General features: G+C 42.9%; 2 protein-coding genes across 7 annotated transcripts in view; one reads left to right on the top strand and one right to left on the bottom strand.

The window, feature by feature from the left end:
- FAM118A (family with sequence similarity 118 member A) overlaps nucleotides 1-13,346 on the top strand; it is a 31,677-nt gene extending 18,331 nt beyond the window's left edge. For 2 of the 6 annotated variants that reach the window (XR_014711668.1, XR_014711669.1), the window contains 3 exons: nucleotides 334-449; nucleotides 11,091-11,174; nucleotides 11,422-11,474. Coding sequence is in view for 2 of the 6 variants with exons in the window: in XM_084628360.1 (XP_084484486.1) it covers nucleotides 11,091-11,174; nucleotides 11,422-11,546 (209 nt within the window). In the remaining 4 variants the exon portion in view is untranslated. Of the gene's footprint in view, nucleotides 1-333; nucleotides 450-11,090; nucleotides 11,175-11,421 lie in introns of those variants that run through there. The other 4 variants (XM_084628360.1, XM_084628359.1, XR_014711670.1 and 1 more) reach the window with 3 other exon arrangements.
- A 143-nt stretch (nucleotides 13,347-13,489) lies between these two features.
- SMC1B (structural maintenance of chromosomes 1B) overlaps nucleotides 13,490-24,497 on the bottom strand; it is a 65,665-nt gene continuing 54,657 nt past the window's right edge. Inside the window, exons 22-25 of the mRNA XM_084628349.1 lie at nucleotides 23,583-23,734; nucleotides 23,268-23,337; nucleotides 15,120-15,230; nucleotides 13,490-14,778 (exon numbers count right to left, since the gene is read on the bottom strand). Coding sequence (XP_084484475.1) covers nucleotides 14,668-14,778; nucleotides 15,120-15,230; nucleotides 23,268-23,337; nucleotides 23,583-23,734 — 444 coding nt within the window. The 3' untranslated portion in view covers nucleotides 13,490-14,667. The remainder of the gene's footprint in view (nucleotides 14,779-15,119; nucleotides 15,231-23,267; nucleotides 23,338-23,582; nucleotides 23,735-24,497) is intronic.

Below are 24,497 nucleotides of genomic sequence, written 5' to 3'. Positions count from 1 at the left end.
TGGGCACCTGGTGCTCTGTGACCCATTATAATAGGGTTATTCCTTCTCATCTGAGAATAGAGGGCTTTTTTTTTAAGTGTCTCTAATTTCACAATGTATTGCCAGCAGGTAGAGCTGTTTAGAGAACTGACTGCCTCTCTAATTTCCTGGCCAACTACTCAAACTGAGAAGACAAACTATAAAATCTGATTGCTAAACACTATGGAAAAACTATCCTGCTTAGAGACAGGCAATCTACTTAACCATTTATTATACAAATGGAAATGAAGACTTGCAGCAAAGTAGGATCATAGTATGAGGAAATCCCAAGATTTTTTCCATCTCTCTCTGCAGGAAGGATTGAGAGATTTCTCCTTCAACTGGAATTTAATGCAGATTAGGTGATGCCCTGAGTGGTGGTCTCCTGGAGCATCAGGTGGCCATTTCACAGAAGGAAAAGTTATGGGTAGGTAAGTAAACTACTTTTCTCCCCAGTGGGCACCTGGTACTCTGTGATCCATTACAACTGGGAAGTACCCAGAAGTAAAACACACCTCCACAAATTAGAGGGAAACTTAAAACATCAAGTAAACAGGAAGTGCGAGTGTGCCACAAAGGTCCTATTGTTGCTTTTCATATGAATGGTAACCAAATTCAGAGGGAATCTTAAGAATAGAGAGACCACCTTCTTAACTGCTTGGAACTATAGGAAGTAATTCTGATGAGCTTCTTGGGACAGCCGGTTCCCTTGAATTGAATGGGGCCTATCTGAGCTCTCTCCGTGATAGCAGGTGATCTTGTTTCCCATTTTGGAAATTCCATTTACAAATGAGGGTAGAGTACAGTGGTGCATCCTCACCATGGACAAGTTTCCACATTCAGATCCTGTTCTATAATATGAGTTCCTGGAAAGCAAATACTTGAGTTCCCAGAAGAAATGCAAATTGTGAAATCTTTCATTGAGCAACTAGACTAGGACCAATGCCTGATAAAATGCCTAGAGGTGGGCCAGATCCTGAGAGGGCACTGAGGCACTCTTCTGAAAACTGATGAAGTAGGGGGACTGGAGCAGCTGAAAGGTCTGGTCAGTGTATAGCTGTTATCTCAGAGAGGTGGGCTATCAGCAAGTCATTTATGTTGTAGATTGGCCATCAGAGTTGGCATCAAACTGGAGAGAAAACAAGGAATGGGAGGGAAGCCACACTGCCTGGAATTGGAAATATGTCAGCAAAGTACAGGTAGCAAATTGGCACGTGGGGACAAGTTTCATTGTAGGACAAAGAAAATACTGAGAAAAATCTTCTCAGAAAGGCCTGAACTCCATGTAGTACTAGGCCTTGTATACTGTAAAATGATTACCTACCTGTAGTGTAATTGTTCTTCAGTATGTGATGTGGGTGCAGACAGGTATTCTACTGAGATGTGTGTGCACCTAGCTCAACAAAGCCAGATAACTTTACATAGCAGTACCTGTAGAGGTGGCACTTGTGCCCTCTTGCCTTTGCCCCTCTCATGGCTATATCAGGGTAGTGCAGCCTCAAATCCCTTCATTTCCTTTGCACTAAATGTGAAGAATAGAGACGCCAATGGAGAGGGGACAAAGTTGGGTCATGGTCTATACATCTGCACCCACACCTAGAAGAACAACTGCAGTGCAGGACGGTAACCATTTTTTGTTCGAGTGGCTGCAGACATGTATTTCCTTCAGGTCACTAGCAAGTAATACTTGTAGGAGGTGGGCTCAGAGTCTACCTAAATAGCATCTGCAGAACTGTCCTCCCAAAGTTTTCATCTGACCTGGAAGCTGCTGTTATAGCATGATGCTTGGTAAACATGTGTATGTAGGACCATGTAGCAGCAAATATCCAAATTTGAAATGTCATTAAGAAATGCCACTGAAGTCACTTGAACCCTTGTTGAATGACCCTGCAGGGTGTGGCCTGAGCTACTCAGTAAGCTGTATTAATTAATGCAGGAGGTTATCCACTTGGAAATCTGTTGTACTGCTGCTGGCTGATCTTTCATCATATCTGCGAAAGAAATGAAAAGCTGCTTGTCATTGAAAAAAGCTTAGTCCTTGCCTGATAAAAAGGCAGACACCATTTCATGTCTAAGGTATGAAGCTGTTGTTTCTTAGGATAGGAATGTGGCTTGGGAAAGAATATGGGTAGGTAAATAACTTCAGTTTAGGTGAAATTGCAAAACCACTTGATTTAAAAACTTCCAATGTGGACTCAAGTATATTTAATCCATGAAGAACTATGTGTACAGGGGCCCTGCCATAAGGGCCACTATTTCTCTGACTCTCATGGAAGATATTGCAACAAGAAAGGAAATCTTCTAGGAAAGAAGGGACAAGGAGAAGGATCTGTGAAGGCAGCCAATGCACTATTAAGATCCCACAAAGAAATAAATTCCTTCCCTAGTGGGAACAGGTAAATGATATCCTTCAGAAATCTTCCTACCATAGGGTTTGAGAACAAGCTCTGCTTGGATTGCTGCCAAATAAATCTTTAACAAGCTAAGAGATAGCCCTGAAGATTTCAAATGTGGCAAGTAGCCTAACATGTCCTGAATAGGAGCTGACTTGGTGTAGCCTGATCTATAGTTTATTAATACAAATTCCCAGTTTTACTTTGTGGGTTGATAAGTTCTTCTCCCAAGATCAGGCCCAGTATTTTTAAAATTATTATATAGTTGGACACCACGATGTGCACAGGTGCAACACTTGCACTACAGGAACTTTTATAATTTAAATAAATAATTTATTAATACATTTAGCAAAGTCTTATACACTCTAACTCAGTAGGGTAAATAGAGATAATACAGAAAGTACATCTGAACAGCCACACTTTCACCATTCCATGTAGACAACTGGAAATGTTAGCTAGTACCTTCCTCATCACCAAAACCTTCCTCATCTTCACCAGTGGCCATCATTCTGGGCCCTCCCAAGGGCTACATTTCTCTCTTACTGCTCTCCCAGGCTGGGATGCCACTTTTATAATATGTTACACTGACGTTATCATGTCTAATGCATATTCAGTACGGGTTTCTCCACTTTTCCTTATTTGTATTTCCTCCCCTTACTAATGTTAAGGTGTCCTTCTATAGGTTAGTGTATTTATGATTTCACCCCATTATTATATACATCAGTTTGTTACCATGCATTCTTGAGGTCAGATGTTCGTTCAAAAACCTTCCAGAAGCTGGTATAAGTGCATGTTCTGTGGTTGGCTAATGTCATTATGGACGAAATTCCCCCCCCACCCCTTCTATTTCCCCAAAACTTATGAGTTACTTAAATTTATCTATGCCAGAGTTTGTAGGCCTCAAGCAAACTGGCGAAGCCAGTGTCTTACAGGATACAAGCCTGTAGGTTCCTTGCATTACTGCTGAATATAATAAAGCAGAATATACTGCAAAGCAGAGATTAGAATAGAGGGAAACAAACCCACTGGGTTGAATTCCTTTTGATGTTGTCCAGATCAGGAAAATCCTTCCGCTTGGCCAAAGAAGTAGACCTCGTAGATTATTTTCTACTGTGAATCAGGATTTCTTGAACTGCTTGCGAACACTGCTCTTATCCCCATCTAAGTATGCACCAACCGCATTGCGAGGTGTAGTCTGCTCAGCACTGGATGCACAACTGTACTGTGGTGTCAGTAGGTCAGGCAGTGGAGGAAGGGATCTGGGAAGTCAAACTCTCCGATTGTGGAGGTTGAAGAACCAGCACTGTCTTGGTCAACCAGCATAGTGAGAGTCATCTTGGCCTGGTCCAGCTTCAACTTGAGGATCACCTGAGAAATGAGGGCAATAGGAGGGAACACGTACCTCACAGGCCCCATCCATTTCAGATGAAAGCCTTCGTTTAGAGACCTGGATTGCATCATACTTGCGGATAAAATCGGCAGCACTTCCTATTGTCCTCTGTTGCACACAGGTTGACCAACAGAATACCCCATTCCCTGAAGATGGACCTGACCATGCTGCTCTTCAGGCATCACTTGTAGTTCTTGGAGAAAGTCCTACTGAGACAACCAGCCAACTGGTTTTGCAAACCAAGTAAATGTGAGGCTGTGAGCATGATGCCTTCACAAATGCAGAAGTGTCAGAACCTTACTGCTTTCTGACAAAGTTGCCTGGAGTGAGCTTCCTTCTGCTTCTTCACATAATATATAGCAGTGGTATTGTCAATAAGTATGTGAACTGGTGCTCCCTTGATCCGATCCCAAAAGGCTTGACAGGCATTGAAGGTGGCTTGAAGTTTGAGAGTGTTGATATATAAAGATGCTTCCTGTTCCGACTGTAAACCGTAGACTGTGTGATGATCCTGTATATGCCCCACAACCAGTTTTGGTTGGAGAATGGGAAAGAGGACACCCTGACATAAATTGATCTGATTTGTCCACCACTGCAAAGAGTCCAGTGTCTTGATACTCCGATAAGCCTGTCTGAAGTGTGGTAGCTTTGGCAAAAAAACAACTCCAACCAAAACTGGAGAGGCCAAAGACAAATCTCGCATGTGGGAGATGCATGCAGCCACATGGCCTAGCAACTTCTGGCATACCTGGACCACAGTCAAAAGTTGAGACTGGAGGTCCATACACAGGCATTGAATATTCTGGATTCATTTAAATGGGAGAGAAATTCTCAAATTCATAGCCTAGTAGGGCCCAGAGAACTTCTACTTTTTGAGTTGGAATCAGCAGTAACTGTTCCCTGTTCAAAATCAGTCCTAGATTGAAAAGGTCCAGTGTGAAATGAACCTGTTCCTTGGATGTGCACCTCTGCAGCCAGCTATCTTGAAGTAGAAAGATGTGAATTCCCTTCTTTATAAGATGTGCACAGCAGTGGTGGCAGCCTTTGGTAAAGATGCATGGGGCACCTATTAGGAATCTCAGGAACTCCATGTGGCTTGGGAGAATCACCACATGAAAGCAGGCATCTTGGAGATTGAGTGTGGCAAATCAGTCGTCATTCAAGGCAGGAAGTATCATAGCTAGATTAACTATGTGAAATTTGATGTATTTGTTGAGACCACAAAGATTGAGACTGAACGTTACTCCTTCCTTGGATGTGGGAATAAGGAAGTACCGGGAGTAGAATCCGCTTCCCTAATGCTGCAGAGGGACCTTCTCCACAGATCCCAAAGGATCTGGACTTGCTGAAGAAGCAATGACTCATGATGTAAAGGAACAGGGTAGGAGTGTGTGAAAGTGGAATGAATAGGATTTGAGTGGCATAACCCAGTCCTAGTGTTTAGGACCCACTTGTTTGAGGTTATTGAGCCCCAAGCACTGAGGAAGTGGGTCAGCCTGTCCCCAAATAGGGAAGGGGGGAATTGTATGAATTCCTACAACTGGTGTGCAGCCCTCAACGGGCATGTCAAAATGACTGTTAGCCTGTCTTTCATTAGCTGCTGGCAATCTGTTGGAAACTAAAACCTGAGGGTCTTCTCCGGTGAGGCTTATGCTGCTTCTTGGAAGAGTCGTGTTGTCTCATGGAGTAGGAGGCCTGTCCAAAATATGGTTGGGGGTACTGGTTAAATTGTTGCTGACTCCCATAATGGAGTCTTTTAGCTGCTGGGGTATAAGCACCTAAGGACCGTAACATGGCCCTAGAGTTTTTAAATGAATGTAATGTTTCATACACTTTATCAGAGAACAGAGATTGTCCACCGAACAGTAAGTCTTCTGTAGTTTGTGCATCAGGAGTAATACCAGAATTCTGCAGCCAGGATGCCCACCTCAAGGTTATAGCAGAGGCCATAAGCCTGGATGAGGTGTCCGTCACATCAAGTGCTGACGGCAGTGAAGTCTTTTCTATTAGACAAGCCTCCCCCAGAAAGCTTTAAACTCCTCCCTAACATCCTCTAGCAGTTTCTTTATAAACGAATTTGGATACCTTGTTCCAATTTAATAAAAACATCTTTAGATGAGACTGTGTGCTGATTAGTGATGCACATCTGCAAGGACGAGGTGGAATAAACTTTTCTGCCCATTAAATCCAATTTCTTGGCCTCTTTATTATTTGGGGTAGACTTATCTATCTTGTCACATCCTCTTATTTGCAGCAGTTACCACAAGCAAATTGGGAGCAGAGTGTGAATAGAAACACTCTACTCCCTGCATGAGAACATAGTAACATTCATTGGTATGTAGGCATGTTCTACAGGGACTTTGCTGACTTCAACAGCCTCCTTTATAGGGAGGGCTACCTTTCCTGGAACTGAAGATTGCAGAATGACCAGCAGTTTCTCGGCATTCATGTGAATAAACTCAACTTGGACGCACACAGCTGCAGACAGTCTCCTTAGAAGGTTCTCTGGAACTGGAAAAGATGAGTCAGGGATCATGGAATCATCAGGTGAAGAGTATAATGGGGTGGAGGAACAGGAACCCCTTCCTAAGTTAATGGTTATTCCTCCTGCAGTATTGGTATTTCTGCTTCTGCCACATCAGCCTGTACCTCCTTTCCAGGTAGGGCTGATGGTAAACAACCATATGGTTCAGTAATCTGTGTCGAGTGAATTGTTTACCTGGATCTCAAAGAATATGGGGTACTCCACAGATGCCAGTGTGGAAATGAGTACAGCATCAAAGGCCAGTGGGCACTGTGTGCCAAGCACCCTGTCTCCAGAATGATCTTGGTACTGATAATGGTTCTTCAAAGGGGATCTAGAGGATTCGCAAGACTAGGCTCTGCGAGAGGATGGAGAAGATGATGCTGATCCTGACCTCGAGTATAATGAGCCGCCCAAATAGTCTGCTGATAACGGTGGAGCAATCCCTACAGTTCAGTGCTGCATCAGAATTTTGGCCAGTACTGAAGATTGCACCGTCACTAATCAGGTACTCAAATTGTAACCACGTTCAGCACTGTGAAAAACATCAATTCCAGGATCACTGTCAGTGCCGAAGGGGAAATCTGTGTCAGATCGGGAGCTGGTTACATAGATGTTGAGCAGGTTAACAAAGTGCTAGGTACCAAAAACAGCATTGGTACCATAGATGGAAGCTTGCCTCTCTCGTAGACCCCTAAGAAACAACTGACACAGTGTGTGCTGGGACTGACAGGACCTGAGATGTCCATACCCAACTCAATGGCAGTTCAGCAGACAGTGCTGGGTTGACATATGGTCTGATATTGCATTGACACCAGAAAGAAGGTAGAGCACCCTGCTCTAAGTCACCAGGAGAAGTATGGTGACATTCCCTGTGGTGTGTAGAAAAGGGGTAAGAATTTCTTTGAGCCTTGGGATAGCTCAGATTTGCTTTGTGTCCTCTTCCTCAGAAGAAGGGGATTGATCCCTTCTTCTCTGCAGAGGAGTCTATCTCAGGCAGCCTCTCACGGGTCTGCATAAGCTTTAAAGACTGATGGGGCTGATAGTCCACAGCAGCCGCCCCTGAAGCAGAGTCTGGCCCATGGCTTGCTCCATGAGATTCTGTTTTAGTGTAAGTCTCAGGTCACCTGAATCCTGTTTAAAGGAGCAACATTGCTACACACAACAAACAGCATGGGGGGGGGGGGTGCATGTGTTCATTATTGGGAATAGCCACCCCCCAGGGAGTGCTTTTAAACCCTGGTGAGGGCATAGTACTATATAACATGGAGACTAAAGCTAGCTAACAACTATAGGATCCTAACTATTTAAAAATCCTCATTCTAAAAACATGAGGAAAAATACCATCTGGGAGGCTCTGACTCTAGCTGCAGGAGGTGAGACAGAGTGTAAGCGTCGCTCCTATAGGTACTGCTAACTTGAGTATACTGAGTGCATGCACCCTGCATGGAATAAATGTCCGCAACCACAGCAGCCTGGACAAAAGCAACACTGGGTGAAATGTGCCCAGTCTCTTTCCTACCAGGAAGAACACCCAAAAAAAATTCCTCAGGAAAAGTAACACTGGCCTTCACGGACTGCTTTCTAGTTCAGGGAAAGGTGGAAAGATAAGATGGATGCAGCAGGAGAACTTGAAAATCAATGGGGAATGACTGTTTTGAGAACCTATCAAATGCAGGGGGTTTTTTAAATTTGATTTAGAAGCCTTAAACTGAAAAAAAGTTCTACCCTATTTTCCCATAAAAATAGCAATCTCAGGTTGGTTTGAGAGGTTTTTTTCTTCTTACCTTTTTTGGTCACAGTACACAAAGGCATCTTATTGAAGTGTTGAACTAACCATGTCAGAAATAGGAAAGATACCATCAATCCACTGGGGTACCCTTCTCTGTTGCACAGATTCTGATGCTTTTGCTGGTGCTCTTGTATGTGATTTGCCCCTTAAAAGTGGGAATACCATTTTAAAAAACATTACATAGGCTAAGGAGCAGGGGAAGAGCAGAGCTGGGTGTGAGTAATCGTGTTTGAGGTCTCTTGCTCATACAGTCATCCTCTAAACTTTAAAAGCCTTGCTGAAGTAGTTTTCCAGCTGTGCAACACCATGGTGCACTCTCCTCCCTCCAGCGAACATTTTAGTGCACATAGCCATTAACCTTGTTGGAGAGGGCAGGCCAATGATATGAACTAGAAACTTCCGCATCCAAACATCACTTGGATGAAAGCTACTACTGGGTTCAGTAAAACAGCAAGCTCAGCTGATCTGGCATATGTGACGGGTTGGATCACAGAAATCCCTTTAGGACTGCCACCTGATGTGCCTAGACTACTTCTGAATCCATTTTCCCTGCCAGCTTGGGACTTCAGTACCTTGCCTTGTTTGAGCCAGACATGCTTGTCTGCTGCAAACACAGATCCAAGTCTGAACCACATCCCCCACAAGCTGCAGGCTTAACTGAAAACAGCTTAAGACGAGCTCCTGTCTCCAGCACTCAGATATCCAGCTCCCAGTGGGGTCCAAACCCCAAATAAATCCATTTTACTCTGTATAAAGCTTATAGAGGGTAAACTCAAAGTGTTTGCGCTCTATAACACAGAGAGATGCACTGCTGTTTGCCCCCCCCCACCCCCAGATATTAATACATACTCTGGGTTTATTAATTAGCAAAAAGTGATTTTACTAAATACAAAAAGTAGGATTTAAGTGGTTCCAAGTAATAACAGACAGAACAAAGTAAATTACCAAACAAAATAAAACATGCAAGTCTAAGCCTAATACACTAGGAAACTAAATGCAGGCAAATCTCACCCTCGGAGATGTTCCAATAAGCTTCTTTGACGTGGACTAGGCCGCACTTAAGGGAGCACAGAAACAAGGGTCAACTGACATGAGCATGCCCATACTATGGGCCAGACATGCTGCTGAGGAACACAGTAAAAGGAGTGGAAAGTGTCAGGTGTCTCAGGGAGCAGAGGGGGAACAGAATCACTGCACAAAACCCTCAGGTTGTCCTGATGTATTTAGGGTTTTTTTTGTTGTTGGTTTTATAAACTGTGGCTTAGGTGTCCATGGTGTTGGCAGAGAGAGGGAACTGGAGTTCAGACCAGGCAGCACCACAACTAGGATTAGCTAATGCCCTTTCTGGAACAACTGGGGCAAAACACCTGGTTGCTGTGGGCAGGCTGAAAGGAGCGGGGCATTCAGTCCTTTGTGATCTTCCTGCCCCTTTGACGTACCAGCCTCTTGGAGACATTCCTGGATACCATATTTCACCCCAGGCCGAAGGGGAAAAAATAGCCAAGGACCTCCAGCTTGTTGCTTCCTAAAGGCCAGACCTTGCTGAATTTCTGCTCCCAAGTAGCTCCTGCTGGAGTCAACCCTTGTTGCTGTTTCATTTTGGGCTAAAACACCAAGTAGCCAGAAAAACAACTTTCTTGGAGATTATGTGAAGCAAGATGTTTCTGCTGAATTTCTGCCCTAAATAGCATAAGGCTTGCTTGCCACATTGCCATATAGTGGAGTGGGGGAGGTGGCATACTACTGCACAGCTGGGCCATGAACAGGAGCCTGTTGGATCCTAACTGGTCCTGCTACACTGTGGTTTTCTCATCCAATACTGGTTTCCTGCAAACTCATGTTCTCAAAAATTCTCTCCCGACCAGGAGGCACTAAGCAGAGAGGAACAAATATAAACTATAACAGAAAAAAATCTGCTCATCCACAGAGAGGGGAAGCCTAAAGCAGTGGTTTTCAAATTTTTTTCTGGCAACCTAGTTGAAAAAAATTGATGCCTGTGACCCAACAGAGCTGGGAATGAGGGGTTTGGGGGTGTGGGAGGGGCTCAGGGCTGGGGCAGAGGGTTGGGGTGTGGGAGGCATCAGGGCTCTGAGGTGGGGCTGGGGGATGAGGGGTAGGGGGCCTCAGGGCTAGGGCAGGGGATTACCTCGGGCAGCTCCCAGTCAGCAGCGCAGCAGGGGTGTTAAGGCAGGCTTCCTACCTGTCCTGGCACTGCAGAGCGCCCCAAATGTGGTCAGCAGCAGGTCCAGCTCCGAGGCACACAAGTGGCTCGCATGGCTCTTGCCCGTGGGCACCACCCCTAGCTCCCATTGGCTGGTTCCTGGCCAATGGCAGTGCAGAGCTGGTGCTCAGGGCAGGGGCAGTGCTTAGAGCCCCGTGGTCCCCGGCCTAGGAGACGGACCTGCTGCTGGCTGCTTCCAGGGTGCAGCGCAGCATCAGAACAGGTAGTGACCAGCCTGCCTTAGCTGGGTAGCACCACCAACAGGACTTTTATGGCCCGGTCAGCTGTGCTAACCAGAGCCGCCGTGACCCAGTACTAGGTTGTGATCTGCAGTTTGAAAACCACTTGCCTGGAGGAACTACCTGCTAAAGTGGAGGTGAAATAGTGGGGATTTGAAGGTAATCAGTTCTCTGAACAGCTCTACCTGCTAGCAGTACATTGTAAAGCAACAGGTGTTTTTAAAGACTTGCTTGGAAAATGAGGGAGCACCGATTGTCCACAAGCCAAAATAAATTGGTTAGTCTCTAAAGTGCCACAAGTACTCCTTTAAGGAGTACAGTGTAACTCACTGCACAACAGAAGGTAGGATCTTTGGTTACAAGACCCAAATAGAAGAGCTTCCAGCTGGACCAATACTACTTGTGTGTCGCTTAATATGTGATGCTTGAAATAATGTGTTTAAAAATAACACAAGAAGGATTTTAATATAGCTGTACATAATTTTTTTTTAATTCAAGTTATCTGTTTTGCAGGGACTTCATGTGTGGACTGTGCAAAGAGAAAGTTAGGAGAAAATGACCTGGATCTTTCTAAGAGAGTCAAACAAGCAGCTAATGGTATTCTCACCCCCTAATAAATAAAATCTTAAAACTCCAAGATGCTTAAAAACAATCTCTGAAAAGTTTTCAGAGCTAATTATTTCCAGGGCTAAAGTGGATTAAAAAGTTCATAATCTCTCAATACATTTCCAGGGGGTGTAAGTGGTTGCAAGCCAGTTTAAATACCTAACTGGATTAGGTAATCAGTTTATTACGAATCTATGAGTGACTTATTTACAACTTCTTTTTTTTTGGTTCTCGTCAGTTGATACCTCTGCTGATGACCTGGGCGTTGTAAAGAAGTTTGAAACCCAAGTGCAGGGCAACTGCGCAGGACCGCTGGACGGGGAAACAGAGAACTGGGCTCTTACTACTCCAGAATTTCAGTGACTTTCTCTACCTGGCATTGACTGTAACAGGCCTGCTTCCTGGCAACAACAACAACTTGGAATGGCATTAAGAGTTTACCTTCACACACCGTAGTAGGCTGCTGCTCTTAGCAATTTTTTTTCTCTCCCAAAGTGAACTAGTCTCAGTCAAGAGCAGGGAGTAGCTGGGGTTAGAACGTGAGCTAAAAGCTGTTAGGTTACAGTCAGAATGTTAGCTTCTAAGGTTAAAGTAAAAGTTTGAAAACTATAGACAAGGATTCATTTCCACACCACCAGAAAAAGGCAGTGTTAAGTATACCTAAACTAAAAGTTAGAGAAGGGTGGGGTTTAAACACTTGAAAGTGAAACTGGCACAGCCTATAAAGAGACACTTTAAGTAGAAAGTAAGGTTGAAATTAATTTATTTTTAAAGAACTGCAAACAAGAATAGCACCTTGTATGTCTGTTGTTGTTCAGACAACTTGTTTGCATGTTTTATTTCTTCCCCACCCACCCCCTTTTTCCATCTACTTTCTTCTTCCTGGTTCCTCTTCCAAGCTGCTCTATGCCCCTGCACCTTTCACTGAGTCAGTTAAGCTCCATATGCCCAGAGGGCTGTCAGCACAAAGCTACTTACAGGATCTGAACCTTGAACTATAAGCTCCTTGGAGCATGCACCATCTTCATGTTTTATAAAGCCCAAATACCTGACCTATACACCTGTACTATGAATATTTCAGTTTTCACTTGTCATCTGGTACTTTTTAGTATCAATTAACATTGGGGAAAATGAGGATATAAATGAAAATTGCCAACAGCAGCATACAGGCTGTTCTTTATTGACTGAGATTCACTTCACATTGGAATGAAAATATTTCAGTTTGTTTCAAGGACAGGACATGCTTTTGGTATTTCAAGTAGTGATTACAGGGATGTTTTCACTGTTGCATAGTTAAAGCAGTCCACTAATTATGTGTGGTAGAGAACTGCTACAACCCCCACCTCATCAAGTTATAACCATTTCCACTGTAGCCAATGTGATTACTCCATATGCTTAAAGTAAAACATGCTTAAGACCCTTGCTGAATCCTGTCCTTAGACTACCAAATTTAAATTCTATTGTGAGAGCTTGGATTTTTCTGAGGGGGTATCCTGTAAAACTTGTTAGTTTCTCCCAAAATTGTGTTGTCCTGGAGCAAACAGATTTCTTTAAATGAAATTCTAAAGCGTTAAAAAAATGATTCTTTAATTAGAATCAATCAGATACTGATGGCTGATTAAGTGGCTGGATTAGGCTGTCATTTTTGCATCTATTTTCCTGAGGCTGCTGTGAGCACAGTATAGTTTTGAGGTTGTGTTAACACAGCAGTCATAGGTTAAAATTACTGCAGTAAACTTTTATTGAACTCTGTTCTATGGTACTTTTATGGTCCCTATCACCATAGTATCTGAGCATCTCATCCATTCAGTTGGTTCCTCAGATATAACCTATTTAACTTGTCTTTTAGTTTTCCCATGAGCAACACTACATAACTGCCTTCCCACTGCGCGCACACACACACACATTTAAATTTAGGATCGATTTGATGTGATGTGAAGTGTTTTTAAATCACAAGTAAAATTAATTTTGCATTTTTTAAAACAGGTAGCACTGGAGACTCTTCAAGTCTAAACACGACTGAAAATTGCAACTTGTAAAACAGCCATTCTTGCCAATAGTGCCATACAACTGCACTGTGAAAAATGCACATCGCAGTAGTGATGGGATCTCTTATAGTTCCATGTATGCACATTAAAAGCAGAGTTGCTATGTGGCCCATTATGGCTGTGTGTGGGATTTCTTCAACATCTATTCTACTGCCAGTAGAATATGCATGTTTCAGTTATCTTATAAGGACAGACTTGCAACTGGCTTAGGGAAACATAGTTGAAAGGGATATACCTAGAATGTGACAGTTCGGTGTGATGCATTCAGTTAATCAAAAAGTAACTTGCTTTGAAATCCTGTTTTGAATAAGACTAAGTCTGGATTCCCAAGTGGAGGAAATAGGCCATAAACCTAAACGTTCATTAAATGATGCATCTGGCTCTACTAATGCTACTGTAGAAATTAATTTACACATATTTATATAATTTTTTTAAAAATGGAAACTTGTGTATTTACTGAGGATTTTAGAGGCCAGGTGGAAGATAATATTGTTCATTGGACATTATGAGCAAGGGTATTGCAATCTGGCCATAAAATGTTGTGATTAATATACCTTGTCTTCCATCTGTGCTGGCTGGCTGTTTGCTAAAAGGCAGGGGGGGAACTCACCAAGGAACAGTTTTGACTGGGGGAGAGGGGAAGCTGTATACCTCTTTGTGGCTTGGCAATGAACAGCAAACATGGCCATGTAATATGCATCTCGCCTCTTTCATCAGTTCCTGGGCCTCACAGGAAGCTCTGGATTCAATTTCAGGAGAAATGTAAAGTTGGTCTTTTACGAGCATTGGAAACAGAAAATGTCTCCTTCCCTTCTAATCCATACAGTTAAAAAAAATTAAGCTACTAGAACTTGTATCTTTATATTTAACCTAACCACATCTGAAACCTTGTAGTGAGAATCTTCCTGATAAAAAGTAAAAAATGCTGTACATTTCAAGATTTTTTTCCAACATTTTAATTCTCAATATTTTAACATCAAAAAGTTACCTTTACAGATGAGGTTTGCGTTTGACAGCAGTCATATGAATTTAACATAACATCCATATTCAAAAAGTTAATCATTCTTCAGTTTTTATCTTAATAGGACCTAATAGTTTATCTTAATGCTAACCAACAAGAACATACTTAAAGAGATTAGGCACTAGTCACTAGAATTTACCAACTTCAGTAATGTCTTTCGAAAGCTTATTTTGAATTTGTAACACAACAGGAACATGTACTCCATAAAACCCTAAACAAAACTAGGTCAAGTAATACAATCATTTATTTTTCTCCAAATTTTAAGTAATGGCTTTGAGAGCTATGAAGCTAAATTCTTTGACTTCTGTACAAGAAGATTTAAAAGCAATATTCAAAAAGCTTACAAACTTGTCATAAAGGTGGCTGTAGGAATCACAATTTTGTTATTCACAGATGGCCCTGAAACTTTCATGTTTTATTCCAATGTGGAACTGTATCTGTGCTGCTCTTTTCGTTCACTGTCATCAGCGTCTGGATACACAGTAAGATCCAGAGTCAGTACCTGACTAAACATGTAATCATCTTGCTGAAAGGAGGAAGAATCAAATCAGTTTACAAGCATATATATTAAAAATAAGCATTACCTATAAGATGATGCAGTTACCAGAAGGACCACTTAACTATAAATCACTTGTTCTGGAATGCTATTAAACAATTACCAATGACTATTCCTGAATGGCACACAATGCATTTGAATCACTTAGCTCTTGATACAGTTGTTAGAGAATTTTTTTTTAAAATGAACATGGGGGGGGTCATTTCTTAAGAAATAATTGGCTGCAGCTGGAATTTTTTTTTATCGTTTAACTGCCATATGAATTTAATTTGATTGAAATCAAGACAGAAAAGAATAAAAATTATTTGTACCTCTGGACAGACTCCAATTAATGCATCTGCTCTGGAATAAAACTCCTCCTTCAGAGAAATAACGATCATCTGACACTGGTCCTGTGCCTGCTCTTTGATGAAGCTCGATACCTTTGAAGAAAAGCCACACATTTTAGGATAAGTGGGTTCTGTCAGATTTAAATCACAATTAATTAGGGAACAATGGGAAAAGAAATGAATTACTCAATAGACAGAATTCATAAATGAATTGGGCAGGGTAAAAGGGAGACTATAACTGGCCAAGCAAGACACTGTACATGATGTAGGTTCACAGTATGACCCCACAGGTTTGGGGCTTTTAAAAATGTATATGAAAACAATCCACTTTAGAAATGTCACATTTCTAAAGTGAACATAAGGCATTTTACTTGACAATGCTTTTAAGTTAGGTGGATTTCCATGTATAAGCCATAAATTTTACAGCTTGTTACCACTTACATAATATGATGCAGATTACAAATGCATATTACTGTGCTGTTTTATGTGGCAGAAAATGGTTTTCACCAGCTGTAAAATGTTACTGCACAGAGCTAAATTTATAATTTGAGGCAAATGAAAGAGACTTCATACCACAACAGAAGATAAAATCCTAAATGAAAATTAGAAGCAACATTTTTTAAATCACACTTCTATGTGTACATTTTTATCTGCTATGTCATAAGTAGGCATAGTTGTTGAAATTATTTTGAACTGAAGATTTTAAAACCTGACTAGTTTTCAACTTTTATAAGGAGTTAGTATTATATGCACTTAAAGTTAAGGAAAGTTTTTTCTTTTAATTTTCAATTTAAAGCCCTCTAGCCTTATTAAAGCAGAAGATCTCCAAGAAGTTGGCACTAACCAGACCTTCCCCAAACTCTTTGGATCCCAATAAGTACTGTATAGATACTAATCTGTTCATATGCTTAAAGTATTTCCAAACATTATTTTCTGTAATTTGAAAACTCAAAACACTGGCAAATATATAAAGGTCCCGTCATTTGAAGGTGTCTCAGGTCTTTCCCATGGCAGGTAAGATCACCATTTACAGTTGAGGAAACTGAAGCAATGAGAAGAGTTTGAGTAGACCTCAATATTGATACAAAATAGTTATTAATGAATTTTACATAATTACAATCTTGACTGCTCTGACTGAATTTTGCAACAATTATTTTCATACATTCGCTTAGAGAATGATAGCTCACATGCTTAGGGTTTAGTGGGTTTTTTGGTTGCTTATTGTATGAAATTATTACACGATTATTCGGGCCCTACCAAATTCATGGTCCACTTTGGTCAATTTCACGGTTATAGGATTTTAAAAATTTCAAATTTCATGATTTCAACTGTTTAAATCTGAAATGTCAGTGTTGTAACTGTAGTGGGCCTGATGCAAAAAGGAGTTGTGGGAAGGTCACAAGGTCATTGTGGGGGGAGTTGCAGTACTGCTACCCTTACTTCTGTGCTACTGCTGGCAGCAGCGGCGCAGCCTTCAGAACCAGGCACCTGGAGAGCACTAGCTGCTGGCCAGGATCCCAGCTCTGAAGAGAGAGCCGCCACCAGCAGCAGCGCAGGAGTAAGTATGGCATGGTATGATATTGTCACCCTTTCTTCTGCACTGCTGCTGGTGGGGCGCTGGCCAACAGCCACTGCTCTCCAGCTGCCCAGCTCTGAAGGCAGCTGAGACTTAAGGGTGGCAATACTGCAACTCCTCCCCCCCCAAAATAACCTTGCGACCCCCCTGCGACTTCCTTTTGGGTCAGGACCCCCAATTTGAGAAATGCTGGTCTCCCCCATGAAATCTGTACAGCATAGGGTAAAAAGCACACAAAAGACCACATTTCTAATGCTGGGGACCAGATTGCATGGTCAGTGACGCGTTTTTCATGGCCGTGAATTTTGCAGGGCCCTAACTATTATTAAAGAAATTCCTAGGAAGTCTCTGCTTTTTGCCAAGTAGTGACAGGCACCAAGTGTCAAAGAGGATGACACTTCATTAGCCATAATTCCATATTTACCTCCCAGTAAGTTTACACTAACTGTGGAATGCAGTTTAACTTCCGTTTTGCTTTAATAAATATGCTACATTTTCAAACATGTATAGAACTGTTATTGTGACTGCTGCTTTGCAGAGAATATTTGATAATATTTAATTGAAAGCTGTAAAATGTACTACAAATGATAAGTTGTAAATCTAGGAACTATTAGATCAAAAGGCAAACAACCAATGAGCCTCTTCTCAAAGTACAGGACACTGCTCTGGTATACACATGATCTTTATCACAAGAAAACAAACTTAGTCAACCGCATCTCTTTCTAAAATTTTACAAAGAGAATGTGAGGATGTTTTCTATGCAGGATATTCCAAAGAGGAGTGATGCCTAGGATGTGGTGCTATAGCTATAAACAAAGTCATAAAGTAGATCTATTTACCCCTCCTCTTTCATTTTAAACTCTCACAAAGAATTCTAAAAATATCCCTATTGACACAGATTTCTTTTACAAACAAGCTAAAGACTTTATTCTTCAAGAGGAGAACATTTATGGTTGGGATGTGTTTTACAGAAGATATCGAATACTTCTAACACCTCTCCTTTGAAACCTTTTTTTTTTTGTCTCAAATGCCTAAAATAGTTTTAGCTTCTTAAGATTTGTATTTGCAAACCTTCATAGAATATGAAAGGGTAAATCATCGTTATAGCCAAGAATAAAAGATCTTAGGTATATTTAATTAATATTTATATTTCACCTCTATATCCTAATGTGTAAAGTGCTGATGTTATGGAAACTATGCAACAATAGACTGGAAAATATGCTGCAATGTGCCAGTTAATATCGCAAGATGCCAGACAGTAACATTTCAGGGGGATTCTTTAATAACCTCAAGTTGCTACAGTAACTTAGTTAATGAGAATAAAGATAACTAAGGTGTTAGCCTATGAAAAAACAAGACACCCTGAAATTAGTGGAATGTGGAAACCCACGTAAGGAAAAGGGGCTGAAACCCTTATACATGGAACAGAGGGCATCAGCGTAACACATTATAAAGGCTGTATCCTCGCCTTGGGGGGAGGAGATGCCAGGATGGCAATCACTGGTGACTATGACAGTGAAGAGAATAATGGTTCACACTTCATTCCTACCAGGAAATGTAAGTGATACCAGTATTAAGACTAGACATGCTATGTTATACCTTTCTTGCCTGTTACAGTGTTTTTGATATCAGGTTAGTAAGATTTTAATAGGACAGCTGAGAATTTGTAAGTACATCAGCTGTGATCATTGTTTCCCATGTGTTCCTAGAGTCTCCAAGGCTAATGATATTCCTAATGATGAATCTCACCCTGCTAATCCTGATACTGTAGTCATTTAGGAGGCTGAACTCTTCACCCAGGTCACTATGATTAATATAAAACCAATCAATATATTAATCCAGAAATTAATAAGGCTACATCTTGTAGTAACTTGAGTTCTTCAAGATATGTTGTCTCTATGTGTAGTGCACTTCAGGTTGTGCATGTGCTCCAAGTACTCAGGATCAGAGATTTTCCCCTAGCAGTGTGTGTGGTTTGTGCGTGCTCTCCGGCTCTCCTCATGTTCCACACCGAATGGAGAAAGGGGGCTGCTGGATTGCTGCCATTGTTGTTCCTTCTCTACCACCAGTTCCCAGTAGGGGGAAACCAGGCAGCACGGAAGGAGGGTAGGTAGTGTACTACACATAGGGACAACACATCTTGAAGAACTCAAGTGACTACAACGTGAATAACCCCTTTCTTTGAGTGACTGTCTCCAAGTATAATGCACTTCAGCTGATTCATAAAGCGTCACTTTAAATGGAGGTGTATGCCTGGAGTACTATGACACAGATTACCGAACAGCTCTGCCTAGAGAAGCTGCAGCAGTAGCTGCTTGCACTAGTCGCAGTGGCTCTCAAACTGTGGGTCAGAACCTCAAGTGGGTCCCATTTTAATGGGGTCGCCAGGGCTGGCTTAGATTTGCTGGGGCCAGAAGCCAAAGCCAAAGCCCAGGCCCCACTGTCTAGGGCCGAAGTCTGAGGGCTTCAGCCTTGGGCAGTGGGGCTGAGGTTACAGGCCCCCTGCCTGCGGCTGAAGTCCCTTGGGTTTCGGGTTTCTCCCTCCCCCCCCAGGGGCAGTGGGGCTTTGGCCCCCCGACCTGGGGTGGCAAGAATCAGGGTAGTAATTTTTGTTGTCAAAAGGGGGTTGCGGTGCAATGAAGTTTGAGAACCCCTGCACTTGTGCATAATATCTCGCAAAGATAAGAACCAAACTCCAAATTGCTGCTCTGCAGATGTCAGTAGTAGGAAAGGAAAAGGAAACCTACCAATGCTGCTTAAGCTCTAGTTAAGTGTGCTCTCACACCGCACTTAAGGGAGACATTCATTTGTAGTCAAATAGAATACACCCTCAATTCCACTTCAACAGTATCTGGGAACAAATGGCCTCTCAGTTGTTCCATGAATACTACAAAAAGACTAGGAGACTTCTGAAAATCTCTCTTCCTCTGCAGGTAAAAGGCAAGAGCCCTATGCATGTCCAGCAAGTGTCATGCTGCCTCTTCCCTGCTAGAATGAGGTTTAAGGTAAAATGCAGAGTCGGTCCCAGGATATTAGAGAGACCAGGTGGGTGAGGGAATATCTTTTACTGGACCAACTTTAGTTGGTGAGAGAAACAAGCTTGTGAGCTATACCGACCTCTTCGTCACGTTTGAGAGAAGAGCTCAGTGTAGCTTGAAAGCTTGTCTCTCTCACCAACAGAAGTTGGTCTAATAACAGGTATTACCTCACCCACCTTTTCTGTTTAAGGTAACACACACAGGTAGATAGACTTTCACATCAGCTATAGTCTCTGACACCACCTGAGGGTGGAACTTCAGATGTAGTCTCATGGATACTTAGTCCTTGTGGAAAACTCAATAGGAAAGGTCAGCCATGAGCACCTCTAGCTCCCCGACTCCTCTGTTACCTTCTTAGAGATGTAACAGAGAGTACAATGCCAGGGGCACAAACGGTTATTTAGTAAGAGTTGATCCAACAAGATTCAAGTTGCAGAGTGCTATACGTTTTGTCACTGGAGAGAAGACTCAAAGAATCAAATCCTTATAGGAAGTGGATGGTAACTGGATGAGAAAGTGCAGAGCAGGTGTCTACCAGCAGATGAAATGTGCTGATGGCCACCAGGTGTATGCCATACTGTACTGGTTGTGGACACAGACCAATGCCAGCCATGCCACTAGGGGCCTGAGGTGGAGTCACATGTGCCAAACCATGCAAGTACATGCTCCCATGTGACCCAGCAGTCTCGGGCAGGTGTGGGCAGTAGTGAGCATGCAGAAATGAGATGAGGTCTACCGTGGCTCAGAACAGAATCTCAGGGAGGAAGACCCTGGCCCAAGTGGAGCTGAGTACGGCTGCAATGAACTCTATGTGTTGCACTGGAGTGGGGTTTAACTCCTTGTCATTTATTATTAGGCCCAGGTTGTGGCAGGTGGAACAGACGAGCGTGAGATGCCTCTGCACCTGATCTGAGGACTGGCCCCTTAGCAACCAATCGTCGAGGTATTGGTACATTTGGACCCCCCAGACATCACAGATAAGCGGCCACTGGAGCTATACACTTGGTGAACACTCTTGGAGCTGATGAGAGCCCAAGGAGCATCGCTGTGAATTGGCAATGGCGCTGGCCCAATGTGAAACAGAGGAAATGCTGGTGCCCCGGCAATATGGAAGTGCGCATCTTTTAAATTGATGGCAACGTACCAGGCTCCTGGATCCAGGCACGGGATGATGAAGGCCAGGGAGACCATATGAAATTTCAACATTTTGAGAGACCTGTTGAGGCAATGCAGATCTAGAATAGGTCTGCGGCCCCTCTTTGCCTTTGGAATGAGGAAGTAGCAGGAGTAGAATCCTCTTCCTTCCATGCCTCTAGGTGCAGGAGGTTTTTGACCTCCTGAATGAGGAGTTGCTCATGAGAAGGGTCCCTGAAGAGGGACGGGGAAGGGGGATGGAAGGGTTGGTAGCCTACAAACTGCAGGGTATAGCCTGATGAGACAGTGTCAAGCACCCAGTGGTCCAAGGTGATATGGGACCAGGCCGACCGAAAAGGGCAGAGGTCGGGGAATGGATCTGGTGCAATGACTGGGGCATAGTCTTTGGGCACATCCTCAAAATGACTGCTTTTGGCTGCCTTGGTCCTTGGAAGAACCAGGATGGGCAGGTTGACAAGATGACGACCGGTGGCATCGCTTAAAACCCGTCTTTGTCCTTTTTGTAGGAGCCAGATTGAGGGGAACCCCAAGACCTCAATGACTGCAGAGGTGGCAGGGGGGCAAAACAGCTTTTTGGCCTGCTGAGGAGTATGTAGACCCAAGGAACGGCCCAGGAGTCTTTACGACTGTAGAGCCTAGCATTAGTTAACTCCAAGAAGAGCCCGATTCCCTTGAAAGGGAGGTCCTGGAGGGTGGATTGCATCTCCTGGGACAGCCCGGAGGTCTGTAACCAGGAGCTATGCCTCATGGCTATTGCAGAGATGACGACCATCCTGGACGCCAAGTCCGTAGCATCCCAGGCCATCTGGAGGACACCCCGGCTACCGCCTTGCCTTCATCTATTAGAGTGGCGAACTTCTCCGCCCAATCCTGTGGGAGGCTCTCTTCAAACTTGCCAATGGAGTCCCACAGGTTGAATCTGTATCTGCCAAGTAGGGCCTGATCATTAGAGACCCTAAACTGGAGGCTTGCTGAACAGATCATGTCGTCAACAATTCACAGATTAATCTCATGTCATACACTTCCATTAAGATCTTCAAGTATTTATTTGTACATTAAAATTACAGTTGTGGCTATATATTCAGCATATTATTATATTTCATCACTATACATCTCAGACCCCTACCATACTCTGGCTCAATGGGTAGAGTTAAGGGTAGATTAAAAAAAAATCTGGAATTTCTTTTTTAATGCAATACAACTGAGATGAGGTATCCACATCACAGAAGAGTAAAAGGGATTAAGTTGGCTAGACAGGTTAATTAACTCCACAAGGGTTCACCTGGAGGTGGAGCTGGGGAGGAAGGAAGGAATGAAAGCAGACTCAGCTGGGGAAGAAGAGGCAGGGTTTTTTGGCCAGACGCAGCTGGGCAGAAAGCAGGTAGCTGGCAATGGAGGGGCAGCTAGAAAGGACTACAGACAGGCTGTATTCACTCCCTGAGTGGAGGGAGTTGGCAGGCTGGCAAACCCAGAGACGGGGGGAAACCAGATATGTGGGAAGTGGCCCAGGGAATAGCAACAGGGCTAAAGGAAGCAGCATGGGGCTGCTATTTGTAGCGTCCCTGGGTCAGGACCTGGAGTAGTGGGTGGGCCTGGGTCCCCCCAACAGCCACTGGGGAGTTTAAACAGGCCCAAGTAAGGGGCTGTACTGGAAATTGTATTTACCCTGGAAGGGGGCTGAACCGAGACTGACCCAGCTGGAAAGCCGGGGTCAGGACTAAAGGGACAGATGCCAGAGCAAGCGCAGGGAGGGCTGCAGAGAGAGAGAGAGACCAGGGTACTGGGATAGGCCCTGTTGGACTGTTTAAGGACTGTGTGAACTGAGCCCAAAGACAGGGCTGCAAATAGGCCCTGTTGGACCTTTTACCCCAGAAAGGGACCACTGAGTGACCTAGCCAGAGGGCTGAGTCACAGAAGAGATACTGAGGGTTTTGGAAGAAGAAGAGCTGCAGATCAGAGACAGAGCGACGTCATGCAAACCATGGATGGGTGTGTCACCCTCGAGCTAATCCCGAGAGGAGGCGGCGCCAGACCGGTGGTGAGTGGAGCACCCCATGACAACAACAGTAACTCTAACATACCTGTGTGCATGTGCGGACCAATGGGCACTGCTTACTAAAAATTTCCAGACGGTCCCACAGTGCATGTGTACCCACATGTGGAATACACACAGGAATAATCACTCAAAATATTCTTAAATTTGTCCCTCATGCAGTCTGTTTTGATTTATGCTAATAGAGAATTACTGAACTTTTCTCTTTGTCCCTCCCTAAATTAAACAACTACCCTTCTGCAAAAGAATACCACTATATCATTAGATTATCTGTAAATTAATTTCAGAGAACAGAAGGAATAACTTACTTTGCCAATGTTTGTGTTATCCAGTGCAGCATCCACTTCATCCAAAATAAAGAAAGGGGCAGGGCGGAAACTTAAAAATAAGAGAGAGTCAATTACTTTTATATAGATATACTAATATTTTGCGGTTTTAGCTTGTCCCATAAAATTTTGACCAAGGAATAGTAAGGCCAAGAACAGAACAGGAATGTAAAATACATTTTTAGACATAAATGTTCAAACTGCCTTCTGATAATACTATGCTACATTTGTTCCACACCACTGATGCTCAAAGATTAGTAAAAAGATGGTATTGTAAAATTTATTTCACCATATTACCTGTGTATTGCAAACACAAGAGCCAGTGCGGCCACAGATTTTTCACCTCCTGACAAGTTGTCCATTGGCATAAAGCGTTTTCCAGGAGCCACACAGTTATAGCTAATGCCTTCTAGATATGGTTCCTCAGGGTTCTCGGGACTGAGGAATGCCTGAAACACATGCCCCAATATTTTGTTAATACTGAAACACGTGACATGTTTAGCTTAGGGTTGCTATTGTTTGTATTTTAAAGTTTAAATTTGACATTTTGGCTGATTTGTAGTTAATAACTGTATTTGTATTTAAGAGAGACATTGTTAAAAATGTGGTTCTTGAAAAATCTTGTGAAACCTTTGGGATATGACAGACATCATAATCAAAGAACCACCATTTAAGGCAGACTGTCATCTTAGTCATATTTTCAACACTGTTCCTTATCTTTGTTACCAATATCATTTAAAGACTCACTTAAAAAAAATCTCATTGTACTTTTCATTTTTTTTTTCATTTTACTTGGACAATAAAGTAAATGAAGTAATTTTCATATTTATAGGCTGTTACAAAACGAACAGCACCCGTGCAAAGTGTTAAAAAACAGTTACCTGTCTTTCGTAACTCTTGTTTGGGATGTATTGTTTATGTCCTTTCCATTCTAGGAGTGCGTGTGCCCATGTGCACATTTGTCAGAAATTTTTGCCTTAGTAGTACCCATAGGGTTGGCAGTGGTGCCCTCTGGAATGCTGTGCTCACGCACCGGTATATTAGACGACGCCGGCCCTACGCCCTCTCAGTTCCTTCTTGCTGATAACTCCGACAGAGTAGGAGGAGGGGGGGTAGTAGAATGGACATGAGCAACACATCTTGAAGAACAACCGTTACAAAAAGGTAGGTAACGTTTTTTTCTTCTTCAAGTGCTTGCTCATGTCAATTCCA

This window comes from Lepidochelys olivacea (genome assembly GCF_965140295.1).
Source record: "Lepidochelys olivacea isolate rLepOli2 genome assembly, chromosome: 1".
Lineage (NCBI taxonomy): Eukaryota > Metazoa > Chordata > Testudines > Cheloniidae > Lepidochelys > Lepidochelys olivacea.
Note: the sequence above shows the minus strand (reverse complement) of the source record. Positions and strands in the feature narration are given on the sequence as shown.